General features: G+C 37.3%; 1 protein-coding gene across 1 annotated transcript in view; it reads left to right on the top strand.

Moving 5' to 3' along the window:
- LOC141520600 (lipase member N-like) overlaps window positions 1-13956 on the top strand; it is a 28215-nt gene extending 14259 nt beyond the window's left edge. The window contains exons 6-9 of the mRNA XM_074232240.1: window positions 1461-1604; window positions 2808-2879; window positions 3624-3695; window positions 13711-13956. Of these exons, the coding sequence (XP_074088341.1) occupies window positions 1461-1604; window positions 2808-2879; window positions 3624-3695; window positions 13711-13944 (522 nt within the window). The 3' untranslated portion in view covers window positions 13945-13956. The remainder of the gene's footprint in view (window positions 1-1460; window positions 1605-2807; window positions 2880-3623; window positions 3696-13710) is intronic.
- Window positions 13957-14233: the final 277 nt, after the last annotated feature.

The following is a 14233-nucleotide window of genomic DNA, read 5'->3' as shown; positions in this document are numbered from 1 at the left end:
AATAAGGGGACAGGTGCCCCAACTGCCTGTAACCACCCATTACAGGGTCCCACCCGACATTCCTTCTGTAGGCAGTGCCTCCCACCCCATAGTTTCTTCATCCCAAGCTAAATCCATTCATCTCGACTACCCTAAGTCCCCTGATAAAAGGTATTATCAATAAATGGTTGATGATTGATTTCTTATCCAGGATAATAGAATGAATACAGTCTCTGAAGACAGAAGTCCTGAATTAGAATCCTGACTTGGTTTTTTCATTTCTTCATGACTGGAGCAAGTCACTTAATCTGGTTTTTTCTAGACAGTTCCAATCTATTCTGGTTCTAAATTTGAAATCCCATATTCAGCTCTCTGTTTTTCCAGGCAACAGCTAAATATTTAGGGCTCCTTGTATAATGGAAGAACACAGAAGATCTGGGTTCAAAGTTCACCCCTGCTACTTGCCTCCAGTGTGACCTTGATCAATCATGTCCCTCTCTTCAAGCCTCAGTTTCCTCAGCCGTAAAATAAGGGTGTCGGAGAAGATAGTTTCTAAGATCACTGCTCCCCCAGTCTGCTCCCCCAATCTTCTCATAGATTAATGAGCAAGGAATGGCTTCCATACCCTTTCAAAATCATATGTGCATGTTATTCCTTTGTAAATTAATTTTTACCTATATCTTTGTTTATGTCACCACAATTTCTCCTGGTAACCCTAGCCCTCTCCCACCCAAGAGCCATCTCAAATAACAAATGACAAGTTTTTAAATAAAAGAAAAAATAAGAAAAAATAAGGAATATCAATCAATATATCCTAAAAATAAATAAATTAACCCAACCACGAACCTCCCAAAGGAATAGGGTGAGGGTGCTATCTTACTTCTGGACTATGCTTGTTATTTATAATTTTGCAGCATTCTCTTTTGTTTATTTTGTAGGAGTTTGGTGTTGTTGCATTGTACTAATTGTCTATATTAGCTTTTTGGCTTTGCTTACTCCCTCAGCTTCCTTTGGTGTATGATCTCACCCATTCAGAATGTAAGCTCCTGGAAGACTGGATCAATTGAGGGCTTGAATCTCCAAGCCTTAGTAGAGTGGCTGCCATATAGAATGCCCTTTATATGCTCTTAGATTATATTAGCCTCTGTTTGCTTTAGTTTCCTCTTCTGTAAAATGGGGATGATAACAGCAGCTCCTTTCCAGGGTTGTTTGAAGATCCAATGACCTGATCCTTATTAAACCCTTTGTATAGTATCTGATATATAATCAGTCCTATATAAAAGCTGGCTATTATTGTAGGGTACCATCTTTCATGTGCCCAGGGCTATGCCAACATGTCTATTGTTGTTCTGGTTTGTCTTAGATGAAACTTGATTTGTTACCAATGAATGTGACCCTGAAGGTTACAACTGATAAAAATGACCCCCCAAGTCAAGAAGTTTGCCTGCTCTTTCAAAGCATACTGTCTGCCATGTTCACAGGCTCAGTGGGGAAATAAAGGTTTCCTCCTAGAAGATCCTAAGAAAATACCATCTACTCAATTGTGCAACCGAAAAATCTTCTCCTGGATGTGTTCTGGGTTTCTCTACTTGTGGGCTGGATATGACCCTAAAAATCTGAATACGGTACGTAAAACCCAAGGACCTTAAGGGATTTCTTCTGTTTCGTTGATTTTCCTGGTTCCATCTCTGTCCATATCTAGTTTTTAGGAATTTATAGCCCCATATGGCCCAGAATCAGTCACTGATGATGCACTCAGATTATTCCATTCATCCACATCTGATGCCCCAATGACTGAGTGACTTTTCCCTAGTGTACCTGGCCAAGTTGGAAAAAACAAGTCCCTAACATAGCAAGAGGAACCAGGGCAAGGCCATTAACATTTTGCCCCCAGGGTGGGACATATAGAGGAGGGCCCTGAACTACCTTGCCCCATGGGTAAGGGGAACCTTCTATTCCCTATTCTGATTGTCTCTGTTTCCAGAGGTCACATCCCAACCTCTGCTTTCTCAACACCTATATTTCCTGAGTACAAAATCCTGAGTATAATATTCAGGAATGTTTCCTTTTCCTAGGTGCTACATACTGACTGTGCCTCCTTTCCTCCCACCCCTACTACTTTGTTCCAAATGCAAAATTTTCTTGGACCCCAATTCCTCAGAGACCCAATTCAAAATGAAGGCTTTACCCCAGGCAGGACCCAAGATAGCACCCCCACCCACAGAACACCCTCAAAACAGAGTAGGAAGAGAGCTGAAAAAACCTGTTCCAATTGAGTGAAGCCACATGTGCTTGTAGGTTCTTTTCTGTACTTCAGATTTCTAGTAGAGAAGCCTGTGGGATTCTGCTTTCTCACCTGCCTGCCTACAATCAGTTATGGTTCAGAGCTGTGGAATTACAATCAGAGGGCACAGATTCAATCATAGCTCCATCACCTACTTGTAATCTCTGAGTCAAACTGAACTTCCATTTCTTCCCCTATAAAATGAGGTGGTTGGATCAAAGGCCTCCAAGGTTCTTCTCCATTGTAACCTAGAAGCCTAGAAGGTCTCAATCTAGCCAGGTTTCCCCACTGCTCCTGGTTCTTACCTCTGAGGCCAATCAAAAAAAACCCTCCTCCTCCTTGTGCTGCTTGACTCCAACTCTCATGTCTTCTTCTGACTCTGTTTCCTTTTTTGTAAAACAAAGGGCTTAGATCAGCTGAACTCAAAGATTGCTTTCTGCTCTACAATCTAGGTCTTGAGATCTTTACTCTCTGTCGAATAATAATTGAGAAGTAGAGATTTCTGTCTTTTTAGATGACATGCTAAGTGAGCTTTTTCTTTCAGAGTCGAATTTCCATCTATATTTCCCATTCTCCCACTGGAACATCAATACAGAACATTCTTCATTTGAAACAAGTAAGAGTAATTGATCACTAAGTTCTGTTCTCTCTGTCTCTCTCTGTCTCTCTGTCTCTGTCTCTGTCTCTCTCTCTTACTCTCTGTCTCTCTCTTACTCTCTCTGTCTCTGTCTGTCTCTGTCTCTGTCTCTGTCTCTCTCTCTGTGTCTGTCTGTCTCTCGGTCTCTCTCTCTCTTCTTTTTATAGTTTTCTTATTTTAATTCTTTCTTTTGCCCTTCTCTCTCTCTGCCTCTGTGTTGTACTTTGTCTCCATTTCTTTCTTTGTCTTTGCTTTTTCTTGAGCTCTCTTCCACCATCTCCCCCTCCTTGCTTGTCTTCTTCCTTTTCTTCTTCTTTTCTTCTTTCTTCCTTTCCTTCATTTCTTCTCCTCCTCCTCCTCCTTTTCTTCCTCCTCATCTTCTTTCTTCTTCTCCTTCTCCTTCTTTTTCTCCTCCTTCTGCTCCTCCTTCGCTTCTCCTTCTCTTCTCCTTCTCTTATGCTTTGTCCATCTTCTTCCCTTTCTCCATCTTCATCTTTCCCTTTCTTTATATGTCTCTGTGTCTGTTATCTGTGCATCTGGCTCTGGCTCCCCCCTCCCCAATCTCTATGTGTGTGTGTGTGTGTGTGTGTGTGTGTGTGTGTGTGTGTCCATGGCTCTGTCTGGGGACATGGGAAGGCTGGGTTTTTCTTAAAGTGATGTGATTAGCACCCTGAGGCACCAGCCTTTTCCCCATTGTAATGTGCCATCTGTTGTCCATTTCAGCTTTTCCATTCAGATGAGTTCAGAGCTTACGACTGGGGAAACAAGACTGAAAACATGCGTCATTACAATCAGGTTAGCTCCTCTGCAGATCACACAATTGTAAACCAAGGGTTCTAAAGTTCACCTTAGAAGAAACAAAGGTCTTACCAAAATCTCAGAACCACCATTAGTGGACCAAAGAGGATCCTTTTATTGAAATGTCCTTCAGAATGGGTGTCCAAAAATAGAAATGGGCACATGAAATCAGGATCTTTTTTCTCCCATCTAGAAACACAAGTTCCTCCCATGTCCCCAACTGGCTGGGTATTACCAAGTTCAAAGGTCTATGTGATTCTCTCCCCATGTGGGTTCAAATTCCTTATTAAACCTCTCCTTCCCCACAATTTGGTAGCCAGGTTTTTGAAAAATCTGAAACAGATGTGTGATTCTGACACTTAGATGGCGCCAGTTCATTACTTTTTAATTCTATGGTCCCTTGTTTTTCTGCTGCCAGTCCATTCCCTTCCTCTCAATGGAGATCCCTCTTGTTCGCAGGAAGATGTAAATTAGTTTGATTTATGTCTGTAAGCCAACATTCCTCAGATTCTACCACTATAGCTTCTTTCCTCATCTGTAAGATATGAACTACTTTCCTCAGTTTCCCATAACTAATGTAAAAATTAAGCCTAATCACTTGTCACAATCTGCAGGAAGGGCACATATCAGGCAGCCAAGGGTTGAACTCCAAATGGATCTTCTTGTTGGTCAGGGGGAGAGATTTTAATGAACAATTAAAACCAACCCCCACCGTTATCCCAGCACTCCTATTAGCGGGGTCTGCCTTGTTATCCAAACCACTTCTTTGCTGGTTTCAGCTTTCTAACTCGAAATGGCAGCTCTGTTCTACATCTCTACAATCCTTTTCACCTCTTAACTATTTTATTCTGTGCTGAGTTCAATTCTCTGGTTGCTTGAAGTTCTAACTACCATTCTATTCAATGAGTCTCCAGAACATTCTGATCCTTCTGGAGACTAAGAGAGGCAGCTGTTCCCTGAATTTCATCTAATGTCTGTCTGGTTGATTTGATAGCTGGGCTCATGTGGTTTCCTTATCTAGGCATGCCCTTCCATGGTTCATTTATTCCCTAACCATCTTTTTGCCAGTCACCATGCAACTACATGTATACTCAACCTGTTTTCAGTTCTGGATTCTTTGTTTTTAGGTTTTTTCGAGGCAATGTGGTTAAATGACTTGCCCAAGGTCACACAGCTAGGTAATTAGTAAGTGTCTGAGGTCACATTTGAACTCAGGACCTCCTGACTCCAGGGTCAGTGCTCTATCCACTGTGCCACCTAACTGCCCCCAGTTCTGGATTCTTATTTCACTACTGTCACTGCTTGTAGGAAATGTAAGAAATCTATTTTCCTATTGCTCTATTTACCATTTTGTTTACCTTCCAAACTAAAATACTCCCTTTGGTCTCTACTCTCCTTTATCATATTTGCCTGTAGCATTCCTTAAGGGTAGAGACCACCTAAACTTATTATATTTGTATGTCCAGAAATTAAAACAGTATTTGGCACATGGTACTTAATAAAGGCTTTTCCATTCATTCATTCATTCATTCACTTACTTATTTACACATTAGTTCATCTTAAGGAAGAGAACTAATCCCATTACTGTTTCTTTTTTTTTTTTTCACTGCTTCATCCTCACACTTTCCTTTAAACAACACCAGGTATTTTCTGGGTATAATTTAAGAAGTGACAGACAATTGCTTCAGATAGTTGAATTTTGTCTTCATCCCTCCTTCCTCTTTTTCTTTTTGAAAATATGTTATTCATATATTTTTCAATTACATGCAAAGACAGTTTTCAACAATCATTTTTGTAAGGTTTTGAGTGCCATATCTTTCTCCTTCCTTCCCTTCTCCCCCACCTCCCCCGACAGAAATCAATCTTACACACACACACACACACACACACACATATGCATATATATATATATATATATAAAACTATGTCAAATATGTATCCATAATGACCATATTATGAATGAAGAATCAAATCAAAAAAGAGAAAAAATACCATGAGAGGGGAAAAAATACCATGAGAAGGAAAAAAATCCATAATACATAAAGAAAATTTAAAAAATTGAAAATAGTAGCTTTTGGTCTGCATTCAGACTCCATAGTTTCTTCTCTCACTATGGATAGTCTTTTTCATCACAAGTCCTTTAGAATTGTCTATAATTATTGCACTGCTGAGATGAGAAAATCCATCAATATTCGCTAGGAAATTCATCTATAATTTTCTTTCTCTGGTTTGACTATTCCTAGTTTGGGTATCAGTACCATATTGGTGTCATAGAAGGAATTTAGCAGAACTCCTACTTCACCAATTTTTCCAAACAATTTATATAGAATTGTAATTAATGTTTACTTAAATATTTGGCAGAATTCACTAGTGACTCCTTCTGACCCTGGAGATTTTTTCATAGGGAATTCTTTAAGTATTTCTTTGTGAAATGGAGTTCTCTAAATATTTAATGCCATCTTCTGTTATTTGAGCAATATTGGCATACTGTTGGGTAAAATAGTTCCACATTATTATTATTTTTTTTAATTTCCTATTCTTTGTTGGTGAATTCATCTTTTTCATTTTTGATACTGATAATTTGATTTTCTTTCTTTTTTTAAATCAAATTAACCAAAAGCTTATCTATTATATTTGTGGGTTTTTTTTTTCATAAAACCAACTCTTAGTTGTATTTATTCGTTTAATAGTTTTCTAACTTTCAATTTTATTAATCTCTCCTTTGATTTTCAGAATTTCTAATTTGGTATGTAAATGGGGATTTTCAATTTGTTCTCTCTTTAGTTTTTTTTAGTTGCATGTTCAATTCTCTATCTCCTCTTTCTCTGTTTTATTCATGTAAGTTTTTAGAGATATAAAGTTTCCCCTAGTAACTGTTTTGGTCAAATCTCACAGGTTTTGGTATGTTGCCTCATTATTGTCATCATCTTGGATGAAATTAATTATTTCTTTGATTTGTTGTATGATCCTTTCATTCTTTAAAATTAGGCTACTTGTTTTCCAATTAAATTTTAATCTTTCCATGGTCCTTTATTATTTGTATGAGATCAAGATTACTACCCCAGCCTTTTTCTCCTCACCTGAAGAATAATATTCTGCTCCAGCCTTTTATCTTTATTCTATGTGTATCTCTCTGCTTTAAATGTATTTCTTCAAAACAGCATGTTGTAATATTCTGGTTTTTAATCCATCCTACTATCTGTAGATATTCAGTTTTATGGGAAAGTTTATCCCATTCATATTCATAGTTATGATTACTAACTCTTTATTACCCTCCATCCTGTGTCCCCCATTTATACTTTTCTCCTTTCTTCTTAACCTTACTCAGCAGTATTTTATTTCTGAATAAAACCTCCCTTAATCAGTCCACCCATCTTTTCTTTCCCCTTTCCCCTTTTACTTTTCCCCTTTCTTTCCCTCCCTTCTATCAGTCCATCCTTCCCTTTTTCCTCCTAATGCTAAAGGGTAAGATAAATTTTTAAACCTAACTGAGTTGTATGTGTTATTCCTTCTTTGAGCCAAATCCAATTTCAAGCAATTCTTACCCATTCTATTCTTTCTCTCTACAGTAATAGGTCTTTTGTGCCTTTTTGTGTGATTAAATTTACCCCATTATGCCACATCTTCCTCTTGTCTCATTATGATCCCCCTTTTTTAATGTCTTAAATTTTTTTACATCATCCCATCAAAATCAATTTATGTCCATACCTTCAGTCTAAATATACTCCTTCTAATGGAGTTACAATTCTCAAGAGTTATGAAAATCTTCTTCCCACATAGGGATGTAATCTGTTTAATATTATTAAATAGCAGTCTTTTTGTTTTCCCTTGTTTCTCTTTTTATATATCTCTTGAGTCTCCTGTTTGAAGATCAAATTTTCTGTTCATCTCTGGTCTCCTCATCAATAAAGTTTGAAGGTCACCTGTTTTGTTAAATGTCTATCTTTTCCCCTGAAAGAGTATGCTTAATTTTGCTTGGTAGTTGATTCTTAGTTGTAATTCAGGCTCCTTTTCTCTCCAGAATATATTCCAGGCCCTTTGATTCTTTAATGTTGATGCTACCATGTACTGCATAATTGTTACTCTTATATTTGAGTTGCTTCTTTCTGGCTGTTGGCAGGATTTTCTCCATGATCTGCTAATTCTGGAATTTGTCTAAAATATTTCTTGGCATTTTTATTTTGGAATCTCTCAGGAGGGGGTTGATGGAGTCTTTCAATAACAATTTTGCCCTCTGGTTCTAGGATATGAGGACAGTTTTCCTTGATGATTTCTTAAAAGATGTTATCCAGGCTTGTTTTTTTAATCATGGCTTTCAGGTAGTCCAATAATTCTTAAATTATCTCTTCTTGATGTATTTTTCAGGTCAGTTGTTTTTCCAATGATGTATTTTATATTTACTTCTATTTGCTCCTTTTTTTATTTTTGCTTGACTGATTCTTGATGTTTCATGGAGTCCTTTATTCCCCTTTTGCCCCAGCATACTCTTCAAGCATTTACTTCAGTTAGCTTTTGCTTCTACTTTTCTATTTGATCAATGTTATTTTTAAAGGCCCTGTTATCTTTTTGCATTTGCTCAATTGTATTTTTGCGTATTTTTATCTTCTACTCTGAATTTTTATTGTTCCTTTTGGTAAGATGTTGAATTTCTCTTGCATTTCTTTTTCCAATTTGCTACTTGATTTTTAAAATCCCTTTTGGGCTCTTCCAAGAAATCTTTTTGAGCTGGAGACCAATTCATATTCTCCTCTGTAGATTCACAAGTAGTGCTTTTTCCTCCATCCTCTTTAGAGATGGTATTTTGTCCATCCTATCTCCAAGGTAACTTTCTATAGACCTTGCTTTTTTCTGACCTTTCTTACTCATTTTGAGTTTTCTTACTGGGCACTATCTCAAGATTCATGTGTTGCAGGAGGGGTTCACTTGCAGGTCTTCTGTACAGAGAATACTAAAGCCCTACTCACTGACCTGGGACCATCTGCACTGAAAAATCCAACAACTTACTCATTGGATCACCCAAGTGGGAAATACCAGCAACTTTGTTCTCTGGATCATCTGTGTTGGGAACACCAGTAACTTGCTCACTGGGTCAGGTCTTCCAGGTTGGGAAGGCTAGTGGCATGCTGTCTGAGCTGGCCCATCCAGTCCAGTCATGCAGGCTGAATGAGAGCCTGGGGTACCTGTATTGTAGTTCTCCCAGGTTGCCTGTCAAGCCATGTACATGCTGAGGCTAAAATCTAGGGGCTTCTGATACACAGCTCTCCTGTAACTGAGAACCTCACCCTACTGTCCACATGCTAGTTTTCCATTCCCTACCCTGGGCACACCCATGATCTTGCTAGAAGATGCTCCATTCTGTTCTTTGTGAGTTTTCTTGCTCTAAAATCATTTAGAGTCTTTATTTATGTTGATTTGGAGGGAAACCCAGGAGAACTTAAGAAAGTTCCTAGTTTCTCTCCACCATCTTGGCTCTACCTTCCTTCCTCTTTTTCTCTTCTGTCATCCATCCTCCAAAGTTACTTCCCATTCAATGGTCTCCTCTTCCCTGGCTTCTTTTTCTCTATTTCCCCAGAGGGATTTTTGTCCTAGGGAGAGAGATTAAAAAACAGGAATGGAGAACCAATATGATAGAGTAAAGGCAGAAATTCAGCTGAGCTTTCCCAATATTCTTTTCCAAACAACTTTAAAACAATGACACTAATAGAATTTTGGAGGACCAAAACCAACAATTGGTCACAGTGAGAAATTTGTCCAGTCCATGATAATGTAGGAGGTCAGAAGAAGAGGGTTGTAACACCAGGGTAATATTTAACCTGGAGCATGGTACATACAAGTCTTGGAGGTGGTTGCAACAGAAGTGGTGGCAGCTTTAGAAGTTCTTAGTTCAGAGGTGGTAAGAAGGTCAAATAATTGATCAGAAAGAAATTACAGGGAACCCTTTGGTGGCACTGGGTGTAGGATGCTGTTGTATTGCCTATACACAGTTTTGCATCACAAATCCTAAGTGAAGACAAGCATTACCTTTAGTCATAGTTCCAGGGTAGAAATGGGTGAATCTGGTCATTCACAAGGAAGTAGGAACCCTGATCTCGGTTTCAAGACAGAAAGGAGCATTAGCATAGTTGACAGGGCAAAAGGAAATAGAGCACTTATGACTGTGGGGAACCAAGTTCCCTTTCTGAATAAAGATCAGAGTATATGCCAGAAGAGCAGTGACCACAGTTCTCCTTTAATCATATTGTTTTTGAAGCATCAAAAACTTAAAGCCCTTCAGATCTAGATCTGAAAACATGAGCAGAAAAATCTGAAATTTGAGACAATGCCTCCCCTTTCTCAGGAACAAAGCCCAACTCTAACACAAAATAATAGTCAAGAAATAGACTGAGAAATAAGAGTTTAAAAAGAAAAAAATAACCTGACCATAAAAATCTCCTATGGTGACAAGAAAGATTAAAACACAAACTCAGAAGAAGATAGCAATGCCAAAACAATCCAATGGTAAAAGATGCACAAAAATTCATTTAAGAAAAATATTTCTCTAAAAACAGAATTGCAAAATGAAAAAAGAGGTACAGAAGTTCACTGAAGAAAACAATTTCTTCAAAATTAGAAGTGGGCAACTAAAAGCTTGTAACTTGATGAGACATCAAGAAATAAAATAAAGTCATAAACATAAATAGAAGAAAATGTAAGACATCTCATCAGAAAAACAAGTGACCTGGGAAATAGATTAAGAAGAGGTAATTTATGAATTATTAGAATACCTGAAAGCCATACTTGAAAAAAACTTAGACATCAAATTAAAAAAATATATAACAAGGAAAACTGCCTTGATATTTTAGATTCAGAGGATAAAATAGAAATTGAATGAATCCACTAAACATTCTCTAAAAGAAATTTCAAAATGAAAACTCCTAGGAATATTACAGTCACATTCTAGATCTTCCAGGACAAGGAGAGAATATGTAAACAGTCAGAATAAAAGGAAAAAGAAAAGAAAAAATTCAAGTATCTTGGAGCCAGTCAGGATTAAGTTTTGGCAGCTTACATAATAAATGAATAGAGGGCTTGAAACATGATATTCCAGAAGGCAAAAGAACTAAGATTACAACCAAGAACAAACTACTCATCAAAACTGAGTGTAATCCTTTAGGCAGAAAAATGAATAATTAATGAAATAGAGGAATTTCAGGTGTTCCTGATTCAACAACAATGACAAAAGATCAGAGCTGAATAGAAAAATTTACATTCAAAAACAAAAATCAAGAGTAGCATTAAAAAGTAAACATGAAAAAGAAATCATAAAGGACTCAATAAGTTTAAACTATTTACATTACTTTATGGGAAGTTGATACTTGTAACTATTAAGAATGCTATTTTTATTTATTTATTTATTTAGGTTTTTGCAAGGCAAATGGGGTTAAATGGCTTGCCCAGAGCTACATAGCTAGGTAATTATTACGTGTCTGAGGTCGGATTTGAACTCAGGTATACCTGACTCCAGGACCTGTGCTCTATCCACTGCACCACCTAGCTGCCCAAAATGCTATTTTTATTAAGGTAGTTAAAAGGAGCATATATAAACAGAAGACATGAATGTGAGTTAACTTTAATGGAAGAATCTTAAAAAAAAAAAACTCCAAGGGGTAAGAAAGATGAATATACCAGGAGAAAGGGAAAGAAAGGGGAAGAAAAAGGAAGAATGAGAAAAATATCTCACATGAAAGAGGAATGAAAGGGAGAGTTTTACAAAGGAAGGGAAAAGGAGTGTGTGGTGAGAAATACTTGAACCTCATTCTCATCAGAATTGGTTCAAAGAAAGAATAACATACACACTAAATTGAGTGCAAATCTCTATCTTACCCACCAAGTATTTAAGAAGGGAAGGGGATAAGAAAGAGGAAGGAGGGCTGATAAAAGGGAGGAGAGATTAAGAAAAGCAATAGGGGTGGCTAGGTGGGGCAGTGGATAGAGCACCAGTCTTGGAGTCAGGAGTACCTGGGTTCAAATCTGGCCTCAGACACTTGATAACTACCTAGCTGTGTGGTCTTGGGCAAGCCACTTAACCCCATTTGCCTTGTAAAAACCTAAAAAAAAAAAGGAATAGTCAAAAGCAAAACAGACTTTTGATGAGGGATAGGATAAAAAGTAAGAAAGGGGAAGACAAACAGGGAGGGGAAAACAGGTTGGAAAGAAGTACACACTCCTAGCTCTGTGAACTTGGGTGAATCACTTAATCACATTGTCTTGCAAAAAGAAAAAGAAAAATAGAGAGGTATATAGCTAGTAATAACTATGAATTGAAATGGGGTGAATTCACCCATAAAATAGAAGCAGATTACAGAGTGGATTAAAAATCAGACTCCAAAAATAAGTTGTTTACAAGAAGTACACTTGAAATAGAGAAGATACACACAGAATAAAAATAAGTGGTTGGAAGAAAATTTATAAAGCTTCAGATAAAGACAGAAAGGCAGGGTAACAAAAGTATAACTAATAAGCGAATTATACAGGAAAACTACATTTTGCTAAAAGATACTAGAAACAATGAAGTGATATCAATGTTAAACATCCATGAACCAAATAGTAGAGCATTCAGATTCTTGAAGTAAATGAGTTGCAGGAGAAAATAGGCAGTAAAACTATAGTAGAAGAGAACCTCAATTTCTCCCTCAAAACTCAGTAAATCTAAACATAAAATAAATAAGAAAAAAGTATTTAAATAGAATTTTAGGAGGAAAATAGATATGATAGATCTCTGGAAAAAATAAATGGAACTAGAAAGAGTAAAAATCAAGAGTAGCATTAAAAAGTAAACATGAAAAAAATCATAAAAGGCTGAACATGACATTTTCATAAAAATTGACCAAGGAAATAAAAGCCTCACAAACATGTCAAAAAAATCAGAAACATTAAATAGATATTTTACAGACTGTAACACAATCAAAATCAGATTCAATAAAGAGCTTTGGAAGCATAAATTAAAAATTAATTGGAAACTAAATTTAAAGAAACTTATTTAAAGAATGAGTGAGTCAAAGAACAAATCATAGAAATAAGAAATCATCAAAGAGAATGGCAAAAACATATCAAAACTTCTAGGATGTAGCCAAAAACAGCAGTTAGGGGAAAGTTTATATCTATAAATACTTTCATCAATAAAATAGAAAAAATATAAGATCAATTAATTAGGTGTGCAATTAGAGAGACTAGAAAAAGTACAAGTTAAAAATACTCATTTAAACACCAAATAAGAAATTCTGAAAATCAAGGGAGAAATTAATAAAAGAAAAAATTTGAATTTATAAATAAAACCAGAAGCTGGGTAGATGAATGATTGTTTGATTTGATTAGAAAACTAAAGAAAACCAAATTACACTATCAAAAATTAAAAGAATGAATGAGTCAACCCTTACCTAACCAAAAATCTCTCCTTTGATGTACCTGACATGAGGTCTTCTATTCTTTGCTTAAGGACTTTCCATGCTAAGGAGAACTCCACCTTCAAAGGTCTCTCATTTTCTGTAAATAGTGGACAAAATGCTGGATTTGGAGTCAAAGAACCTGGAATCAAATCTCCATTCTGCCACTTAGGAGCTATTTGATTTTGGATAAATTATATACCCTATCTGGGCTTCAATTTCTTTGTCTATGAAATTAGGGAGTTGGATGTGATGATCTCCAAGATTCTTCCTCCTGGAGCCATATGATCTATGAGTCTAAGTAGATACTAAGTGCCTATGGAGTGGGGAGAACAGAGATCAATATGACTTGATGAAAGATGAGATAGTAAGAGTAGAATGAACACTGGAAGGTCAGTAAAGAGATTTAAGTGCAAGAACTAGTCATGTTACTAGTCATGGAAAGATCTTAGAAAAGTCATAGGCCTCCATTTCTTCCTCTATAAAGTTAGGGGATCCTTTTCAGTTCCCTTCCAGTTCTAAAAATGCTTAACTTTGGTAAGCTATAATATAAACGTTCTTCTGAAAAACCCTTGTTTCCTCTCCAACAGAGCTTCCCCCCACTCTATGACTTGACTACCATCAAGGTACCCACAGCTATCTGGGCTGGTGGGAAAGATCTGCTTGTCGACCCACTTGATGTGGCCATTCTGCTCCCCCAAATCCAGAATCTCCAATTCTACCAGATGCTGCCAGACTGGAACCACGTAGACTTCATCTGGGCCCTTGATGCATCCCAACGAGTTTACAGTAAAATCCTCTCTCTGATGAAGCAGAACCTATGAAAAAAGAGTCAATCATCCTGGAGGTCCAGAGCCAAGTAGTCCATCAGAGGCAAAGTCCATAAGCAAAGAGTCAGACTTTCAGGCCCTTCGCCCCTTGCTTGGTAATCACCAAAGTGGCCCAATGCTACCCAAAGCTCTTGAGGCCCTGTGGTCTCTTTCTCCCTCCTCTGAACTTTTGCTAGTCTGAATCTCAAGGAAGAGGCTCTATGGGATAGTGGAAAATCCTGGTAATCAGAGAGAAGACATTTAGCCTTGTCAGTAAAGGAGGGAAGGAGGGAAGGAGGAAGGT

This window comes from Macrotis lagotis, chromosome 4 (genome assembly GCF_037893015.1).
Source record: "Macrotis lagotis isolate mMagLag1 chromosome 4, bilby.v1.9.chrom.fasta, whole genome shotgun sequence".
Classification (NCBI taxonomy): Eukaryota; Metazoa; Chordata; class Mammalia; order Peramelemorphia; family Peramelidae; genus Macrotis; species Macrotis lagotis.
The sequence above is the reverse complement of the archived record's forward strand: the minus strand, read 5'-3'. Positions and strand labels throughout refer to the sequence as shown.